This window comes from Augochlora pura, chromosome 6, assembly GCF_028453695.1.
Source record: "Augochlora pura isolate Apur16 chromosome 6, APUR_v2.2.1, whole genome shotgun sequence".
Lineage (NCBI taxonomy): Eukaryota > Metazoa > Arthropoda > Insecta > Hymenoptera > Halictidae > Augochlora > Augochlora pura.
In genome coordinates this window covers 5,757,144-5,779,123 of record NC_135777.1, presented here as the reverse complement: position 1 = coordinate 5,779,123, position 21,980 = coordinate 5,757,144, and the positions used below count along the sequence as shown (strand labels likewise).

The following is a 21,980-nucleotide window of genomic DNA, read 5'->3' as shown; positions in this document are numbered from 1 at the left end:
ATGCAGTTTGAAATGATGACCAGTTTTATTATAAAAATCAAAAATATTTATGTGAAATTTTATGTTACACCGTATTTACAAATTTTTACAAAGTAGCGTAGAGCCACCGTTACTTACACGACGCTCTTCAGTCTTATGTGTTTCTGTTCATTATTTCGCATACTTGATACTGCAGAATCGAAGACGAAAATTATATTGTAAGAGATACATTTTATACGCACGTTACGAGCATTTTACAACACGTTATCACACGCGACGTAAATGTTAACACGCAAACTTTATGTTTATGAATGGTAGTCTATATGAAATTATCCGCCGTACATACTTAAGTAATATATATCTATTTTCGTCCATTATGATCAATTAAAATGTTTGTAAATATTCTTAAATTGTGATGTTTTAATGATCGCTCAGAATATAATATAATGTACTTCTCATTTCGTTAATCGTTTCATTGTTTTTCTTTTTCTTTTTAAATGATTTTTTTTCTATGTTTGCGAAATGTCTACTACATAGTAAGTTAATTTTTGATTAATTTATGGAGCAAAAATATATGTTCACATGAATTGAAGAAAAATCCAAATCTCTAGTTAAGTCGATAAATGCACGCTACACCTATGCATATCCCTTTTCCGTTAAAACACGGCGCAATTCGTTGAATTTTATAAAAATTCATGTAGATTTACAGACATGTGTATAATACCATACGCGAGCTTTGGTTATCGTTCATCGATACGCTAATAGTCGTCAGGAAACAAATATTTTATCTATTCTATGTTAACTAAAATTATAACCGAAATTTAAATATCTTCCCACACTACCGACGTCCGAAGAAGTTACTGCTCCTTTCTCCATATACTTACAAACTATTTTAACTTTTTAAGAGTTACCGTATCTGTCACGTGTTTAAGATCTCTCAATATTACTTTCGGATCAATGTTTATCAGCTGCGAAAGAGTGGTACAGTTCACCTTCATTCGATGGCCGCCGACTACCATGTACGTGTTCAACTCTGCCAGATTAACAGGACTTCTAGGAATGCCATAATACGAAAATTGCTTACTTTTCGGCAACTGTTGCCTGTCGCCAATCTTCGGAGGCGAAAGGTATTTGGAATGGGGATTGGTACTTTTTCTAGCCACTGCTTTCACTTTGTAAGGAATTAAGTTCGGTCGAATGGTGGACCTAGCTGTGGATTTCTTCGCCACCGCATGATTCTTTGTTTTCCGCAGAATTTCCTCTTGGTCAGAATCAAGATTCTCGGCGGTAGGCTTTTGCCACCTGATCTTATCCATCATTTTTTCCAGCAACGACTCATAATTTTGTATACTCTCTATTTTGAGCTCCATGCCGGGGTGCTCTTCAGAGTTGTGCGTGGACACCTGGGTTGGCGAACTGTAGATTTTTTCACAATATTTACACTTGAATAAATTTATATGTCTTGTCACGTGATTTTTCATCACGCTAATGGAGGTTGTCGCGAACGAGCATTCAGGGCACACATATCCCCTGGGTCCTTTAGCCTTTTGTTGTTTCTTGAAGTTTAAAGGCAAATGTGAGTGAAACATGTCATGATGAGTCTTCATCTTCACTTCAGACTCGCAGAGTTCGTTGCACCATTGACAAATCCAACCTTCTTGCTTCGACTCAAGCCCATCTATTTCCGCATCTTTACACGATTGTTGTAAATACAGCCCGTAGGAGGACTTTGTCTCAGTTTTCGAACATTCGGGTTTCGCAGGCCATTCCTCCAAGTCTTCGTCCAACTCTATTTCTTCGTATCTGAACGGATAAATTAATTGGGCCGACGGTTTGTCCGATATTATTAATTTGCGCACTACACGCTGATCGCTCTCCTTTGAATCGGAAACCTGTTCCTCTTCAATATCGTCGCTGCAATCATCCACAAGAGTTTTCTTGTCCAAATTCGTAGTTCCAGATTCGCTGGACGATTCGAACGCACCCGCGTCACCAGATTTGAACGGCTGATGGATCACTGCGTGATTCCAAAGCTCGGTTTTGGTTGCAGCAACGAAAGGACAATAGCTGCACTTCAACGTCTGCTTCGACGTGACGTGTACTCTCATGTGCCCCTTGAGACCAGCCAGATTGGCAGCAACGAAGCCACAAATGTTGCACTTCTCTTGCGTCTCAGGTTGGTCCTGATTGTCATTATCCACGATGTTGGTTTCGCTCACCTTCCTCTTGCGTTTCTTGGTCCGTTTCGGAAAAACTAAGCCATACTCTTTTTGCCAGAATTCATCCGTTAACTCCGGTCCACCGGCATCCGGATTTTGAACGATCTTTTCCTGGCAACCAGGATGTTTGGAACGTATATGCTGGCGCATCAGGCTTTCCGAATTGGTGCTACGATCGCAATACGGACACAAAAATCCTAATCGCTTCAAATGAGTCAGTTGCACATGCAATTTGAAACCACGCCATCGAGTGAACGTCGTTTTGCAATGTTTACAGACTAATGGTTTCTCTCGGTTCTCTTCGATTCCACCTACAGCAAATTTTAACGAAAATTAAGAATTGGTCACTGAACATGACAAACATTTGACTATTTACCTGTTTCAACGTCTGCAATGCTCATTTCCGATTTGTCGCTCTTTGCTGGACTTTCGTCCATAATAAGGCCTTCCGTATCCTTAGTACCATCATGCATTGCATTTACATTGAGATCGGGCTCCTGAATTTTATAGCCTTGTGTATTGGACTTATTTGCGATGCTTGCAGGTTTCACAGCAGTTTTAGCAGAGCTAGGTTTGACGATAGTGTTAACGGTGGTTGCTTTAGAATTGTTTCCAGTATCCGAACTACTTGAATTTTGTTTTGCTAAAAACGCTTTTATCGTAGCAGTTTGTCTTGTCAGTAGCGTGATAACCTACGATTGAAAATAACAAGAATAAATATATAGACTTATATACATAAACTTCGTAAAGCTAAATCAGTTCGATGAAAATTTACCCAATCTTCGATGTCATTGTCCGGAGACAATGGCTCGTGGTGAGAACGTTCCCCATTGTGATGTTTTGTGAAATGTTTGAACAAAGCGTTACGATTCACCGATAAATATCCACATTCTTTGCAATGCCACCTGCAATAAAAATGTTTTGGTATCAGTATGGAGGCAAATTTACGTATATCGATTGAATTTAATCAAATCACAAAGACGCAAGAATCACTCACCTTGCATAATTCAATTCCCTGTAAAGATGATCCCTCATGTCGTGCTTATATTTTGTTTTAAATTGTGTGCACAGGGTACAGACATACATATTACCGTCAGATTTACCGTAAGAACCGAATCTACCTGTGTCCGATTCGTTTGAGTCATCAGCTTTGTCTTCGACCGCTTTGATTTTCGTGTCTTTGATCTTGTCTACCGCATTGGGCAATTCAGTCGAAGTTTCTTGTTCCAACGGTGACTTGTCGCAGGACAATAATCTCTTAGATTTTTCTTTCCCAGGTTTGATGTCATCCGCAACACTTAATTTCCCTGGTTTCAGTTTTGCTGGTTTAGTTGGTTGCAGTTCTGTGTCACTCTTTCTCTTTCCTTGTTTCGTTGAAGACTCCATGCTTGTTTCGTTCTCTTCCTCCAAAAGAATGCCGCGAATATGCCTAATTCTTGGCATATCCCTTCTCCAAAGAGGCGTTGTGTCAAAAGGTTCCTCCTGTCCGCTTTGCTCAATATTCTCATTACTCTTCTTGTTCACGCCCTTTATCCTCTGATATATCAGTTCGTAGTCCACGTTGGGATCAGTTGAGTGTTTGTTGCTAATGTGCTGCTCAAACACAATTTTTCCGCTTGTTTTGAAGGAGCACAAGGTACATTTGTACTGAGACTTTTCGTCATGGACTGTGGAAGCATGAGTCGCCATTTCGGCTTTGTATACGCATTTGTACTCGCAAATATTACATTTCCAATGGTTTCCGTCCGGGTCTGGAACCTCCTCTTCATTCTCTTCCTGCAGAGATTGGTTGTTCTCGGTGTTTTCCAGCTCCCTGATCACTTTAACGAAAGGCCTCTTTTCCGGGTGTTTGTCAGATAGATGTCTTTCCACCACGTGCCTAGAAAACAATTTATCGCTTTTAGGCGACATAGAAAATGAACTAACGAGACTGGAAATCTTTTTAAACATCTAACAAGCATACTAATGTTTCGCATCTCCCTGTGGAGACATCCGTAATGCTTTACTTTAAATATTTAAAATCATTCGTTCTTATGCTTGTCAAATGTTTTAAAATCATATTGTACTCTTGAAAAATGATCTCGGTTTCACAAATATTGGTATACCTATGATAGTGATGATGATTGCAGTGGGAACATTTATAAAGTCTAGTGTCGTGCATTTTTAAATGGACACCCATCTTATCGATCGCTATATTCAATCCTTCTTGACCAGGTTGAAGTTGGGGACAGTGAGGACATCTAAAATACTGCTCCTCGGAATGCAACGCTTTCAAATGACATCTTAACATTGCTTCGTCGACTGTCAAGTAATTGCATTCGGCTACACCGCACACATACCTGTTACGAAGAGAAGATAATCGATGAAACATAACAAAATATAATTCTCTAATATTCGTTACATATATTTTTCTAATAACACTTACCTCTTATGTTCTGGAACAAATTTCGGAATGAATTCGTCGTCATCGATTTTGCCGGCCTCTTTTGGTTTCCCGCCCATTCGACCATTTTGATGGGAACTACTAGCTAAATTCACCATTTTGTCGAACATTCGTTCCTTCTTATCCAAGCAAGGTACAGGATTCACGGGACCACTTTCCGGCACAGTCTCGTCGTTCAAGTGCAACGTCAAGTGTCTGATAATATTTGTTCTTACTTTAGTTGTAAACGGACACACAGCGCACTGCACTACGCGATTGTATATAGCTTGACGCGGCAAGGATTCTATTTCATCTGGACTGAAGGATAACTTTTCAAAATCAGTGGCTTTATCGTTTTCCTTTTCCGTCGATTTCGTGCTTTTACGTTTCTTTCCTCTCTTCTCTCCACTTTGATTCTGTTTTAAAAAAATATATAGAACATAAGTACACGAGTATACATAAGCAGACTATGTTCCACGTAAAAACTAATAACTATACTTACTATAGCTTGCACGATAAATAAACCATCAACAGATGGGTTCTTCGGATCTGCTGGTACCAATTTGCTGGCGGGAAATCTGTGCTTAGCTTTCATATGCGCTACTGCTTGGTAGCCAACTGTACATCGCATTTTGCACAGCGAACAACCGAAACGTTTTAGTCCGTGTACTTTCAAATGCTCCAATAAAAAGCCAATTTTTAAGAAACGCTTACTACAATGAGCACAGTTCAAGTTTTTATTGTCACCGCTTTGTGGACACTCCTTCACGTGGGATCTCAAGGAGGCTGCATTCTCTGCACCATAATCGCAAAACTCGTAACCGCATTTGTATAATTTTGTTCCTGTGAAACCTGTATCCTTGATGTCTTCTAACGTCAACGGCTTGTCATTTTTATTCGTTATATTGCTGGAAGCGTTCATATTTCCTGTACTCTTATTAGAGTCCTCGTTATCGGTAGGCAATTGCTCCTTTGTCTCAGTTTCTTTTGCTTTAGCTTTTTTAGCTGTATCTGTGTCTTCCTTTTTACACAAATCAAACTCATTTTTATCAGTTTTCGAAGAATTAGTATCTGAATCCACGATGTCAACGATCTCAATATCGCTATCCTCTCCTTTACTGTCATCCGCAACCGTCGGTCTACGCATAGTCAGATTATTGAACCGCTGACTGGTATTTTTCAGAAAATCAGGATTATCGAGTAAATTGATGTTTATAAATTCATCGGTGCAGTTTTCAGGAAGAATGTTAAATAATTTAGGCGTGTCCAGCAAGCTAATATCTAAGGGATCGGTTTTGATGTCAAAAGAATTTTGTGGCGACGCAGCGTCACATGATTTCTCCGAAGACGTTCTTTCCTGCGCAGAAGAATCTACGGTCGACGTGTTACACGAGGCGAATAAAGACGATAACGATTTATTCAAAGCTTCGTTCTCGTCTTTGCTCAGCATATTTATATCTTCCAGTGAATCGGAAAAAGACGTGTCAGGGATAGAACTTCCGCTGACAACGTTCGTCGTAACAGATTCTTTGGTGTTTCTTCCATCGTTATCCACTTCATCGTCTAATATTCTCAACGTCAATTGATCTTCTTTACCTCGAGACGACTGAAAAACGAGACGTAACATGTAACCTACACAACTTTGAAATACAGCTTACACAATATTGAAATTTATTTACCTGCGAAGACGAAATGGTTCTTTCTAAGAATTGTGGTAGTCTGTTACAATGAAACGAACTTAAATGTTTATGCATGTCGTTCGGCGAGTCTGCGCCGCTTAAACAATACTGACATTGATACTTGAAAATCCAGTGCACCTTGTAATGCTGCAAAATAATCATGGATTTGGTAAGACTATTCCAACCGACCTTACCATTATTTATAGATAATTCGAATGAATCTAAATGATTTACCGTTATCAGTTGCTCCGTCTGCGAACAAGTGACAGAACACAAGTGACACTTGAATTTGTCATTTCTCGACGAATGTTTGCTTTTTAAATGAGCCACGAATAATTCGGGAACATAGAACATCTCACCACAATCTAGAAGAATATTTTAGTTAATGATTGTTGTCTCTTGCTGAGCATTTGTCAGATTTCAAAACTATGAGAACACAATTATATCGTACCATGTTCACAAATGTAAGGATGTATACAAGCTAGTCTGTTCACATTTTCCCTTGCAGGTAACTCACTCACCACCTTACCGAGAAGAATACCGCGGAGACCAGGATGAGAAACAGACTGTGAACAAAATAAAAACTTCAGGTAAAAAAAGACATCTTATAAACGATGCACAAATCAGACGTTTAATTTGGTACGGACCTGGTGTAACCGAACGTAAGACATCGTAATGGCTCTGTAAAAGCAGTAACTGCACTGGTAACGACAATGAGCGTGTTTCTCTTCTATGTGTTTCTTCATATGTGGCCAATCCTCCAACGACATGTAACAGTAGGCGCATTTCTGATAATCGAACGGTGGCTTTTGTCCCTCTTCCTCGTACGCGTGCTGTTGGTAATGTTGTTGAAATTTCTCCAGTATGTCGGTCGTGAAATGACAGAATCGTCCCATGCATTTGTACAAATGAGCCAACTTAGTGGTTTTAAGCATTGCGTTGTAAGCATCCGACGACTTCAGTTTCAGTGCCGGATCTATGCCCTTCAGAAGAGTCGGTGATTGCAGCACCTTCACGATTTTGTAATTCAAGTTGGACGACTGAGATGTTACAGTCATGGTACGTGTAGTCACTGGTGTAACTATTGTGCTTTTATTCACTGAAAGCGGAAACTGCAACTTGCTGTCAACCTTTAGAACTGCTGATTTTGGAGCAATCGGAATGTAGTTTCTGGATAATTGCGGACTGGCCACGCCAACTGGATTCAGGGACAGACTCTTCACCGGGATCAGTTTTAACGTATCCGATCCGACAGTTCGTATAGATTGAATGTTCTTCACCATCGGCTGTGTTACCGTGACGGTGTTCAATTTTTTCAAAATTAGAGGTGTGCTAGAAGGTTTCGATTTTTTTAGTAGCGAAACGCCTCTGCTGCTCTTTACAGGAGAAATCTCAACTGCTTTTCTAATATCATTTATCTAGAAAAGATCATTCGATTATAAGAATAGAATGAAAGGGAATAAAAAATTCAATTTGGGAAGCTGTCACTTACAATAGGACTTCCAGCATTGTCATTATCAGCATTCGGTGCTAGACTGACCACGTTTTCAATCTTCAAGAACGAACATTCCTCTTCTTCGTCCGTTTTTAAGACGCCCTCCACCTTACTCGTTGATGTAACTTCGTCTATGAAATGTAGCACAGTTATAGAATAAATGAAACATAAATGGTTTGTTTTAGGTAGCAGAAGGCATAAATAATTTCATAGCGGTTTATTGGAATTCTTATACATACCAGGTTTGGAAGCTGACTCGTCACGTTGGATAGCCAAAGACTGATTCATTGCAGACAATATATCACCACTCAATCGTCTTAACCTAATGAAGTTTTTCGGTGGGTTGACGCCGTCGTTTGATTTTGATGTTATTTCACTGAACCGCTCCGATTTACCAATAAATCGTTTAATACTAGCTATGGGAACAACACCCGGTGGCTTTGGAATAGAACTGAAGTTAAACTTTTTCTCAGTAGATTCTATAGGTTTGAAAGAGTTTTCTTCTTTGCCCACTTCGAGCGGCTTTGTGGCTTGAAGCTGAGCAGCAAGCCTTTGGATAGTTGTAAGCATCGGATCTTTGGAAGAAGCGTTGATATTGGAGGTTTCCTTTAAGATCATATTTACATCTGTAGACAGTTCTGCATCCGACTGCTCACTGCTAGAATCGGATTCGCAATAAGCAGCTCTATCTCTCGCATTATCAATGTCGCTGGCTTCTGCGTCCGTTTCATCGGTTTTCTTTAGCCCCAACGATGCCAGAGGATCTTTCATTCTCAAGTTCGTTTGATCCGTTTCAGGCGCAGACTGAGAATCACATTCGATATTCGGTGAATGAGTCTTTGAAATAGAACTCTCGGACTGCTTCGGACCTTGTTCTAATGAATCTTGAAACAAAGATAAATTTGCTTCCGGTTCTTCTACAGTGGACACATTTAAATCAAGTAAATTCATGACGCTGTTTTGAGATTCCGTCGAACTGGTCGAAGCTGCGGAATTGTTAGCAACTTGGCTCGAATCTAAAGTAACATCAGATTCTTTTTCGTTCGTTGTTGCCTCCACGTTCGTCTTCATCTTGTCTTTCAACTTGTCTATGATAGAAAGACCTTTCTTGGACGCATCCTTCTGTAATTTGATACCAATGTTCTGAATGATCTCCTGCATTTTCCTTTTTCTCTCCAATTGTATCTCAACTTCCTTCTTCTCCAATTCCGGTGGACAAACAAACACGCTTAGCTTGCCCGTTGGTAAGTTAGCATCCGCATCCAAGTTGGATAGCTTTTTCGTTTCATTGAACTCTGGTTGCTCTTTCGAAAGATTTTCCGCGTCGTCAATTTTCATTTCCTCCGGATCTCTGACTTTCTCAGTTTCGGGTATTGGATCCTTATTGACGATCTTTACCTCAGTTTCGTCAATGTTAGATGATTCGTCCTTTTGAACGGTAGAAACCGTGTTACTTGTTGATTCTTCCTGATTTTCCAAACTCGGTTGAGACATCTCCGCTTTCACACTTTTATTCGTCATGTCGTCGGTAGGTTCTATCTTCATTGAGCCAAGAGACATATTTATTTTGACAATACTCGTTTCGAAGTTCTCTTTATGCCAGCGTTGAACATGCAATTCCAAGTTCGTCCTCTTTAGCTGAACATAATTGCACCTCGAGCATAAATAGCCGTAGACACGATCCTCATTGGGAACCTCATCCTCGGCAATGGCCTCGTTGAATGTATCCTTGAATTTTCTGCACACTTTGTAATAATGCGTCCTCATAGAGGATTTCGCTACAGCCTGATAGGGACAGCTGTTGCATCTGAATCTGTACTCCCCGGTATGTGTGGTACAGTGTTCGTAAAACGCTTCGACGGCAACCTTCGCGGTGCCCTCCGTGAAAAAAGAGCAAAATCGGCAATGGAATTTGACGATCTCTTCCGTCAACAGCTTCAACGAGGTACCCCCTGCATTGTTGTCTTTTGCGTCTTGGATCGCCAATTGAGCATCGGCAAGTTTTAATCTTGAAATGAGAATCTCTTTGCCGGAATGATTTAGCTTGTAGTGGTGTACAATGTTTTTGCCGGTGAAGAAGCAGAGCAAACATTTGTACCTCTCCTGCCCGGTCCATGCGTAGTCGATTAATTCATTTATGTCCAAGCCATTGAATAGTTTCTCCGCTTCTGTATGCTTATCCGTGCTACTCTTCGGCAACTCGGTACTCGTCGTATCATGTACTTCGATGCTGCTATCTTTAACTTGCGATGACATCTCGGAGGCAGAACCTGCAGAGGAGGATTCCGTCATTTGTGAAGTATCTAATTCAGAATTCACGGAAAGATCAGACTCTTTCGCAGAGCAAGTTGGGGTCTTCTTTTTCTTCTTCTTCGACAAAATCCCCATCTGCCAATTACACTTCTTTTTCTTCTTCTTCGCCGAGAGCTTCTTGGCGTTCGCCTCAACGGATAGCTGATCGCTAATGTCATCATCAATATCTATGTCACTCTCTTTGTCCACCATACTTGAATTCTTGTCCAAGTTATTCTTGGACGCACACAATCCTACCAATATATTACTCAGCAGTTCCTCTTTATTACCAGCAGTGTTTGGTTTCACAGAAGAGGAACTCACTTTTTTACTTGATGCAACGCTACTGGACATAGACACATCGGAAATAATGCTCTCCTCTCCGTCGGACAAAACGTCGTCCTTGTTTTCGCTAACCGATTCGACCGCGACGCTCTTCTTCCTTGTGGTCTTCCTCGGGGAACTATGAACAAATTTCTTCCGTTCGGGTGTTTCTCCTTCAATGATTTTGTCGGGACGCAGAGAGATGTCGACCGCCGCCGTCAACTCGGATACATCAATGCCAAAGCTTTCGTCGGATGAACTGTCGAACATCACCTTCGTGCTTTCTAATTTCGAAATGTCCGTCTTTTCAACGACGACGCGTGGTTCTTTAACCGTATCCTTATTGTTGATGCGTTTGCTTCTGCGCAAGGTATCGGGCTCGTCGTCTTGATTAGTCGACGAGCTACAGCCTTGAACACGCTCGGTTCGTAGGGCTAACGGTTGATCCTCTTCGCTGTCCGAGCTTTGTGCAGGCTGTTTGGATCGTTGGCGGGTCACTCGTTGCGTCTCCTTTTTAAACTTACCTTTCGTTTTGTCCTTGGGGCTGTCTTTGGGGCCGTCCTTGGCGATATCATCGCCGATAAGGGGTTTGGTAGTTTTCTTCGACTTAGAGGAAGCTACCGAGGACCCTTCGCTGTCTGATACTACCTCCTTCTTGACAACCGACGGAACTTGAACAGAAGCGGCTCCAGCGACCTGATTTTCCTTTTGTGCTCGACACATTCTGTGCCCCGTAGCGGCGATCACATCGTCGCTAATGAACATCTCCCTGATATCCTCTTGCAGCATCTCCAAGGAGTTCCTCCGCTTCGCTTTTGCTTTGGGCGTTTTTCCAAGACTCTCTTCGCTTGATTCTTCGTTCATTACTTCATTCGTGACTTTGTTCGATACTTCGTTCGGTACTTTGCTCAATACTTCGCTCGATACTTCGTTCGGTATCTCTTTCAGGATTTCGCTCAGTTTCTCACTCGGTTTTTCGGTCTTCGACATTTCTTTCGTCTCTGGTTTTGATTTCAATTTCTCCACGCTCGAAACCTCTTGCTCTATTTTGGTCGATTTATCTTCGGCTAAGTCTTGCACAGGTGAATCTTGCTGTGTAACTTCCTCCTTGGCTGTTTCGAGTTTTGAAGGCTTCTCATCGAGTGGCGCCGGAGTATCCGAGCTGTCGTCTTGCTTGTTTGCGCTAATTTTCTGATTGTCATCGGAAGAATTCTTATCCAATGTGCTCAAGATACTTACGTTGTCTTGGCCTACATCGGCTAATAACTCGTCGTCCGAGCTGTCAGAGACGATCATCCGCCGCTTCTTCCTCACGCGTACCTTCTTCGCCTCTGAAACTTCTTCTTTGTCCGAGCTACTGCTCTCGGATTCGGACTCGATAATTTTCTTGATCTTCTTAAGCTTCTTGGCCTGGAACACTTCTCCCAATTTCTGCATGAATTTGGCCTGTTCGACGAACTTCTTTCCTTCGCCGAACTCAAAAGATTTTCTGATTAGCGCCTCGATCCACTCCTGCGTTACCTCTTCCTTCGGCTTAGATCCTTCCGGTTCCGTCTGATCCTTTTTCAATTTCTCAACGGTATCGGAAATCTTGTCGGAAATTTTGTCGCTAGTTTTGTCGGAGGCCTTGACGGAAGTAGTAATGGCGAGGTCCGGTTCATCCTCGCACGTTGCAGCCTTGTCTGCAGCAGGCTCAGTGTGGAGTGAGCCTTCTTCTTGCAACTCCTCTTTCTTCTCGGCGACGATACCACCATCGCCGTTCCAATCTTCCCATAACATGGTGCCATCGCTGCTACTGCTCACCTCACCGGTATTGTCGTCTTTGTCTTTTCTACATTTAGCCTTACCTTCTCGTCGCTCGACGAATGAATCAGTTGCCTTAATTTCGTCGGGAATGTGACTGGACGTAGGTGACTCCAAAGATTCGTTGCGCTTGATCTTTGGGATCTTGAAGTTCTGAAGGGAACCTTGCGCGGACTTGGCCTTTGTGTCGATCACACCGTAGAGACTTTCCAGAGGTGATTGCATTTTGTCTTTCAGCAACTTCTCCTGAGATTTAGGATTGACCTCTGCGTCGGAACGACGGTGACCATCGGATGTTTTAGGAGATGACTTGGTCTTGTCCTTTCCTTTCTTAAACAGTGACATGAACGGTGGCGCCGTCGACCGTTTCCTCGGATCTCTCTCGTTAAAACCGACGTCCTTATTCTTGTTAGAGAGAAAATGTTTATCTTTGGCTAATCGAGGATCCCGAACGGAATTGCAGCTATCTCTAGACTGATCGCTAGCCTGACTTGGGCTTTGATTCATCACGCCGTGTTCTATTCGTACTCTAGGATCTCGCTCGGATATATTTCTATTATCCCTGGAAAACCTATTGTTATCCCATTCATTGTGACTGTCCCTGGACCACTCTGGTCTTCTTCCATCACGATTAAAATTAGTCCTCTGATCTGACCTACCCCTTTCGTTGTAACAAGCGGCGCGACCTCTGCCCCCGCCACGGGCTCTGCTCCAAGGACAAGGAGTACTGGGTCTGGAGTACGATCCGGAAACGTCAGAGGGTCCCTTAACCACGCACGGGCCCTCGTCGGATCTGTAGGACGAGTCGCTTGGCGGTCGGACAGGTTGAGACTCCCACTGTTGCCTCGGATGCGAGTACTCAACTGGTCTGTCAAAGGGTTGTTCATACTGTCTGTTCTCACCCTGGAAATTTCTGTACTGAGGACCAATAGGAAACATGGTAGGCGAGATCAAAGGTTGTATCGTTTGCACGTTGGCCACGTCTACACTCGGCATATCCTCGGGTCGGGGCACATGGCTTGTGTTCGGACTCATCATCGGTCTGACATTCATGTTCACTGCAAACTGGTTGGACCTCATTGGACCCTCGTTGACCTGATGCGGATCCACGTGAATCGGTTCTCTGACGGATCCAACGTTCCACATCTCCTGATGCATCCCCATGGGGTGCTGATAACTTTGCGCGGGTGAGTTTGGAATACCAGCGAAATTGGAAGACGAGGGCCATTGGTTGTTGCAAAAATCGTTTGGGTTCACCGGTGGATGCATTGGCGGTGGTGGCGGTGGCGGTAGCGGGGGAGGAGGAGGTGGAGGAGGTGGGACCCAGTGGTTCTGACCCGGCATCTGTCTGTTAAAATATTCCGGACCTTCCATTCGAAAATCAGCGTCGATTCTAGGCGGCGCAATCTCCGGGCCGATATTGCCTTGCCGTCTTTGGTACATCATAGGACCCCTCTCATCCAACTTCGCCAGCCCGGAATGATGAGCCAAAAGCAAACCGTGTCCGTCCTCGTCGGGTCTACAATGCGGGTACACATTACCTTTGTCTTTCTCGACAACACTGTGATTGTCGCGCATCTGACGAGGATGTCTTTCGTAATTGTCGGCATATCGGGGCTCTGGTTTCGAAACGGGCGAAGACGGTGGACCTCTAACATCGGTCGCCTTCTCCGTATTGTGCATCGAGCCAACCGAAACTCCTTTGCAGTTGCCAGTAGGGGGTACGTTCGACAGACACTTCCTACTCGTTAACTTAACTATATGCTTATCTACCTCCTCCCAGCGTCTCTCGCTCTCGCTGTCGACCTCCTCCTGTGCCAATAAGAAAAACTTGGATACTTTAATCTTCACACAACAAATTTTGACTTCATGCTCAATTTCTTTCGTAAATTTACCTCATCCTTGGATTTCTCCCGGACCACTTTCTTCTCCGTTTTGTTGTCCGTCTCCTCGTTCAGCAGTTCCGCTAAATCCTCCATCGACAACGGGGGTTTGTTTGAGACGGGGGGCGGAGAAAGTAACGGCGCAGGCGGTTTCGAGACCGGTCTCGCTTCCTTTTGCCGCGGGGATGTAATTTTCCGTTTAGGAAACAGGATATCTGGGTCAGGCGACTTCAGCCTGGCGTCCGGCACGTTCACCGGTGACTCTGGCCTCGTCTCCACCTGAATATCCAAACCATGTAAACGATTCTTCTCCAACATCGACGTTAACCGTCTAGAGCCGCCCAAAGACGGGACCGGAATCGTCGGTATATGCCGAGAAGTGTGTGACGATATCGAGGAAACGTGGCCACTTCTTCCGTCATTCACTTTTTGCGGCAGCTGGCTACCGACCATTTTAATCGTGGCGCTCACGTCCTGACCGGAAGCAATCGAAGACGGCCAGCTTTTGTTTCGCGTGTGCTGTGTTTCGTTTTCCTCGAGCATGTCCCACTCGGAGAAGGAAACATCTTCGACAACTTTAGTCAATGGCGAATTCGAGGACAAGCCGAGGTGATCGCTACTTGTCCTCTCAGTGGGTATGATGATTGGAGTTTTTGTCGGCAACGTCTCGACCGGATCGGGACTGGCCGGCTTGCTGTCATCGATAAAGTCCACGCTGCGCTCGGTAGGAATTATTATCGGCGCTACTTGGGAACCGAAGTCGGGACTAACAGGAGGACTCGGGCTAGCTGGAGTCTCGTGGATGTCTTTCTCTTTATCTTTATTCTCGGATGATTCCTTTGACGGCTGTCCGGTAATCTCGCCAGATAAACTGAAAATTAGACAACGAAGTTTTACACAGAATCGACAATCAAGCCCGATGCTGCAATTTTTACAATTCTATTCCATTCAGCCTCCGTATCCTTCGATCAAAATACTGCTAACTGGTCAGTGATACTTACATTGAGGTATGCACCGAGCCATTGCCATTTTTTTTGTTCGGAAAATGCAGTCCAGGAGTATTTCCCTGAAACTCGTATCAGATTAGAATGATTAAAATAACAAAACCATACATGCACTACGGAAGCCTGAAAACAACCAAAACTATAAAGAATGCAAGTCTAAAAAAGGACATGAAGCGGCTACGTTTGTTTAAAATCAAATCAAATCAAACTGTGCAGAAAGGAGAATTTGTTTCAAACTGATGCGAATTCTAGTTAAAAAGCAAGTATTGACTTTTTTGTGCTTTTATGTACATTGTAGACTATTGCATGAACTTGAGTGGCTGTCCTTAGTATTGTTGTCATCTAATGTCACGACATTTATATCGTCGCGCGATATAGCTGACCAAGTGCGGTTTTATAAATACGGTGTGCATTTTCTAGAATGATGCGATCACAATACACGTCGAAGTGAAATGAAATATACGCAAAACGATCAGGGGATACTTTACTTTCATTAATATAATCGCAGACAGTGATATTTGTAATTGTGTGTAAATAAGTAGAAACCATTCAAAATTGAATTTCAAATTTGATCAATACATTACGCTTGTGTTATTTTTTTAAATAGTGTAAAAAATACAAAGTGCAACTATCGCAACTGCGTCTATGAAGCTCGTGTGGAAACCAATCGAGTTTCATGAAACGATATAAAAGAGCTGTTTTAAGACGGCGTCGACAATGTTTCCATAGTTTTCCTCTTCGTTGCCAAGAAAAATCAGATTGAATCATAAGGATCGAATATTTTCCCGTTGATAGATTAATTCTTAAAGCTTCTCGTTTATATCTTTCATTGGTGAATCAAAAATACAAATTAAATTGAAGGACAGCGTAAGGCTAAACAATGTAAAGTGGATCACGTACTGCCAACGAATCCACTGAATTTCACGAAAAATTGATTGTAATTTAGAGCAAAATGTTTCTCTTTACGATAATTTTTTATATAAAAACAAAGCATTCAGTGTATCGCTGCCAGTGCGATCACGGTTCATACGGGATAGATACCTTTTCTACTTTGTTGTGCAACTTCTGTAAAACATCTTCGCATCGTTGCAACGTCTCGATCTTCAGCCTATTTTATTGAAGAGTCATTATCATTAATTGCTCTTCATGCGATAATTTTAAGATATCTTCAATGTCTCAAAAAATGTAAATATAATCGTTCGTTTCGTTCATTTCAAATGCAATTGAAATTACAACTGCAACTGCAATTGTAAATTCGAATTCAAATTCAAATGCAAATGCAGTATTACGTTTTTCGTTCGCGTACAATCGAACTGCAATGGTAAGGAAACGAAGAACTGATGGTCTTATACTTAAGGAGACATTGTCCGAAAATTCGCATGACGTACTTTCTCTTGCTGTTCGAGAGAATCCCGTGAAGGCTTTGCATTTTCTGCAGCTGTACCTCCCGCGACTTGTCCTTCACGTTTTGCAACCTCTCTATCATCGCTTCCAAAAAAGGAATATACTTTTGCATTTCGGCGAACTTCTTGTCGTACTCGTCCATCTTGTTTTTTGTGCGTCGCTCACCTGTGTCAGGAAAAGAAAATCTTTATACCTTTTTCAATTCCGATCTTTACATCGTTACAGGTCCAATTACTCACTGAATACGTATTAGCGAACGGTTCGTTTATTTCTACACGTATTCATTAAATGAACATTCGCGAGGAGTATAAGGCAGCCTTCATGGCGCATAAACTTATTGTTACGAACTCAAACAAGATGGCGGCCAGTAAGAGCCAACGGACAAAAGGACAGACTTTAGGCCACGACGCAGCGCTGGCGAATAAGTATCCACAAATAAGCTGACACCGATTTCCAGTTCGAAGCAAAACTGTAGCACCTGGTTAAAATTCCCGTTGTTACAGAAACAAGCGAACAAAAATAAAATCTGTCCATACAAACTTGTTAAATATTGTTCAGTCGCGTGTACTGCCATTTAACTCCTTTCGATGACAACGATAAGTAATGCGAAGGTGACCTTGAAATCACGGGCAACATGGTTCGAATGAAATTTCTTAAAATTCTAAATCATTTAGTTCTATTTTGTAGCACATTGTTGTACATGTTGATCTATTAACGAGGCAAGACAGCACAGAGTTTTTCTCCCCTTGCAAATATCAATGCCGTTAATGAAAATGAATCTGCGAGAACACTATAGTTGTTGCGCAAGACGTACGTAGCAATGATCGTTCCTATCGTTTTGGTTAAAGCTACACGAGTTTTCATAACACAAAAGTAACCCCAATTAGCAGGTTAATCTTTGCCCCGGCTGCTATTTATAGACGGTTTTTCCGTGTTAACCCATTCGTAGTCCACGTATACCTTCTCGTAATCAATAACAGGAATATGACGAACAGTGTGAGCTACGTTTGAGAACGCGTGTACATAAAGGGAATGAGTGATTGTAGATTCAATCGAAATTCTTTTATTCTTATACATTACGAACCTCGACCGTACACATATATATGTATTACGACGTAACAGAAATGATGCTTTTTAATAATATGCTCACTCAAATCACTGCACTTGTCCACAGTTGCTCTTGCATTGTTTCCACGACGAAAACAAAATCGTAGCAATTCAAAGAATCACTTTATACAACACTGCTGGCAATTGTTCGGCCACTTTCAGATTCCATCTTCGGTCATTTTATTTAGTATCGCCGCAGCATTTAATCACTTTTCATCACAGCCACGAGTATACGAGAAATGAAAGAAAACTTTTCTAAAATTTACTTCTAACCAAGACCCAACGTGGTCACAAGCTGTTTGATTCCCTTTGTCTGACAGATGTTCGGTCGTTCTGACCTGCCTCCAGAGTACAGTCGGGAAAGAAAGTTCTATCCATAATTGTTTTCGACCGATCGTGGACAGGACCTTTGTGTGCCCACGGAATAATCTTTGTCCGTTCACGGTCGTTCCATTATTTTTTTCTACGCTTTTTTCTGGTAGTTGATCCGTCTTCAAAACATTAGTTGCTTCGTTTCATTTATTCAAAATCAATAGCACATGAAATGCCAGTTCCAATATACGATTTACCAAAATGCTGGAATAGATCGCGAACAATCCAACATTACACTTTTGCATCACCGTAATCGTCGACCATGCAGAGGTTAAAATAAAGTTAAAGTATGGTCGGAGGCATCAGATTCGTCGTTTAAACTTTATGCTACAAAATTAAATACTTCAAAATGTTTTTGAGCGTCCAACGCGCCATTCGTGTTATTTTAGGTCCCAGGGTTTTCATTTCTTCCTGTGACACTCGTCAATTGTTTCTTTGCTTGCGCATTGAATCAACTTGATGTAATCATTACAGTTAAATTGTTAATTTATTTCTTCATACTGTACTTCGTTATTTCTATATTATGTGGTACACACGAATGAATATGTTTACTTCGAAGACTTGGATACTTTAAGGTTAACCATGGTCGAACGCTCGTTCGTTTGTAAGAAGAAAAAAAAACAAGTATACTGCTAGGAATAAATACCTTAGAATCTTTACTGAATATCCAAGGTACATTCGGGCAACAACCGAATGTACGATCGTAGTCATTGGTGATGCATGCCTGTGGTTAGAGGTTGACTCGCGATTCCCAATTGTCTGGATCGTTGGTACGCACAGAGTTTTTATATACTTCGTTGGACCAGTGGCTTGTATTTGTTTGTTAAAAAATCGACAAAACGGACGAGAGAAACATCCTCGGGAGATGTTTTTTTTGTCACGTTTCACTGAACTGCCCAACACGCGTTTTTCACGCGATCTCGGCAGAGAGGAAGTAGATGGAGCTACTTTCGAGGAAACTCAAAATCATCGATAGATAGCAGTCCGGTAGTATAAAGATGGCATCTCGTCACTACCGTATAACACCGAACCATTAAATTTTACTCACCTGAATATTTCAAATAAGAATAACTAGCAATTCGTAGAAAGTTCGACGATCGAATTACAGTTAACAGCGTGCCGCGATCAGTATCGATCGATAAATTGGTTACCGATCCCGATCCGACAACGTATTCCATTGTACCGATAACTTAATTCAACGTCCCGTAAGGTCATACAGTTGTACACCAGAAAATGGCTGCTAATAGAACATCTAAAAGAGCTCGGATTCACGTATTTAAGACACTAATAATTCGTAATCGAACGTAAAGTTTAATGGAGTTTAATAGCAATATAAATTGTCCCGGATAATTAGAATCAATTATTTTCGTGGTTACTGCTTCAATTTTCAACCGTGGCGTTCCCGTAGATATCGTACAGTCATACGCAACTGTCTATTACATCAACGAATGCAATAATGACACGAATGAGCAATTGAGAAAACGAACGACAACGAAAATACTCATTCGAAACGTAAATTCGCCACGTAGAATACTGTTCGGTGACTTGGCAAGCATCGTGCACGATGTGCGTAAAAAAACGCACGAACGTCGGTAACGTGCGTCGTATGCAAGTACGTACGTGGGGAAGCAATGAAACATATGCCCCATACGCGAGTCACCAAGTTTTTCCTTTCTCCCACTCTGTTCGCTTCACTGTCTACATTTTCATTCGTCCGACCATTCCTGTTTCACGAAGCTTATAGATTTCTCGACAGAAGATACGCTACATCGTTCTACAAAATTCTTTGAATTTTGTAATTCATTGGTCTTTGCACCAAAAGGTTTGACGCTCGTAACGTACACAGTGATCGATTCGATACGTTAGTTATACATAGCATACCTGCCGTGACAAGGTATTCGCTTCTACGCGTAACTTTACAACGTGTCCAGGTTCCGTTGCACTCTCGACGATCGCGAAATTAGTTTCAACAAGCACATCAGCTGCCGTTTGCAAAAAGGTCCCACCCGACGAGTCACCGTGCTCGTTAAAATAGACCTAAGATCTTCTATTCCTTACCAGAGAATAAATTATCCGTTCACGACAGGACACCTGATAAAACATTACACAGCTGATAATCGCCGTTCGCATTGATCTTTTGGGTCCACGGTTGATTCTCTGTCTCAAGATTCAGAGCCAAAGCCAGTATCGGAGTTAGAGGCGGAGTCGGAGTCGGAGTCGGTGTTGGATCCGGCGTCGGAACTGTTGATGGATCCGAAATTAAAAACGATAGAAACGACCCGGCGGAACTATGCAAAATATTCCAGGAGCGGTGTCGCTGCACGGCTTACGTGCACGCGCAGATAAACCAAATTGGTCTCTTTCTCTCTCGGCTCTCTCACGATGTCGCAGTTACGTTCGAACTGACACTTCCTTTTTTCCCCCAAGGTCCGCAGCGCGCTCTATAAAATTCCACGACACGGGAACCAGCCAGACCCCTTGTGATGAATAATCGAGCATCAAAATCATGATTTGATGGATTAATTGTTCAAACGAAACGTCACTTCTTACGACACACGCGCGAAGACGTCATAAAGGCCGATCCCATGACCAGAAGACGTTTCTTTTTCAGGCGATGATGTACTTTTTTTTGGCAGATCTTTGCGAAACGTCTGGCTATAACAGTCTCAACTAACGCGACACTCGACAACCGTGAGAATCTCGAAGTAAAAGTATTCGGACGAACGACAATTTCTAATTAATGCTTGATATCACGCTGCACAAACTCTTCGAATCTCGATACACTTCGAGATCTTGATTCTCGACCCGTTTAACGATCACCGTCCCTTGTCCACGAGAATCTTGCACGGTACTATGTTGCTAATTCCCAAAAGTGCAATGCTCGTTCATGCAAGCGTAAGGCATCGAAAGTCACATAACTGTTCCCTCTGCGTATAATGGCCGAACATGTCGCCTCCAAAGAGTCCTGGATATCCTTCGAGCGTTGCAGCTGTGATCTCGACAACAACTCGGTAACAGGGCCGCTCTTGTCAGAGGAGAGTATATCTTTATTAATTACAATCGCACTGCTTACGAGAGAAAACTAGTCGAATGGCAACCCTGAAGGGCGCATGGTGCACAATGACTGCCATTAATGGCGCTGGGCTGAATGATTTCGCAGTGATCTGCCAATTTGTACAATCTTAAAGCCTATACAATATGCTACCTATATTTTGTCACGTTCGTATACTTTCTCTCATTTTCTTTTCCTTACTATCTGTCTGAACGATGTAACTAGGATCGGGCAGGACTAAGATACTTGCCAAGATAAATGATTCATTTCTAGTCTTACCCCAATGTCATCTTTCGTACTTGCCACGACACAACATCAATCACATTTCGCAAATGGAGTATTGTCAATAGATGACTTCGTTTCCAAACGACTGTGCATTCTGGAACTCTGCAAATGAACGCACAAATGGTGTTTTGGCTATTTTTACCGTGTATCGTTGCCAGATATTAGTAATTGCGAACGAATGTTTGATTTTACAATCGAAATGATAAATGAAGAATTGGATACGTATGTAAATACATAATATACGTTTATTATGAAAGAATGGGATTCGCAGACGCAGAAATGCACATGGAACAAAATCGATTTCAGATCTACTAATTATTTGTATTCCATAGATCGCCACAAAAAACACTAATTAAATGTCTGAGCAATATTACTCTAGTCTATTCGAACTGTCCTTGATCGTGTCGCACATGTTATACGAGACCCAGTTCGTTAGAGGACAGGAACAATGAACCACCTCAAACTATAAAGATCCGCCATTGCAGAAGCTTCTGCGCCACACGCTCACGCATCAGTATCCCATTCCCGTCTTCTGTGTTCCATAATTCCATCGTTCGGAAACCATCGGATGCTTTCGGAGCCAAGCGACGAGACTCGACGAGAACAGCCGAAGTCAACATACCTTTTATAAATATTCGTACGTACCTGTACTACCCTGTA

General features: G+C 42.2%; 1 protein-coding gene across 4 annotated transcripts; it reads right to left on the bottom strand.

The window, feature by feature from the left end:
* Positions 1 to 497: 497 nt before the first annotated feature.
* LOC144471336 (uncharacterized) lies at positions 498 to 20,447 on the bottom strand. Of its 4 annotated transcripts, none has more exons than XM_078183278.1 (18): positions 18,630 to 20,447; positions 16,489 to 16,669; positions 16,142 to 16,208; positions 15,098 to 15,168; positions 14,109 to 14,967; positions 8,034 to 14,025; positions 7,792 to 7,925; positions 6,947 to 7,717; positions 6,751 to 6,865; positions 6,534 to 6,664; positions 6,300 to 6,446; positions 5,123 to 6,226; positions 4,624 to 5,036; positions 4,304 to 4,537; positions 3,196 to 4,095; positions 2,974 to 3,103; positions 2,575 to 2,890; positions 498 to 2,509 (listed from the first exon to the last, which is right to left on the bottom strand). In XM_078183278.1, the coding sequence occupies exons 2-18, from the start codon at positions 16,644 to 16,646 to the stop codon at positions 867 to 869; spliced, it is 13,185 nt and encodes a 4,394-aa protein (XP_078039404.1). In that variant the 5' UTR covers positions 16,647 to 16,669; positions 18,630 to 20,447; the 3' UTR covers positions 498 to 866. The 4 variants fall into 4 exon arrangements, with proteins under 4 accessions (XP_078039404.1, XP_078039407.1, XP_078039406.1 ...); XM_078183281.1 differs by having other exon boundaries at positions 3,196 to 4,077; XM_078183280.1 differs by having other exon boundaries at positions 15,098 to 15,162.
* Positions 20,448 to 21,980: the final 1,533 nt, after the last annotated feature.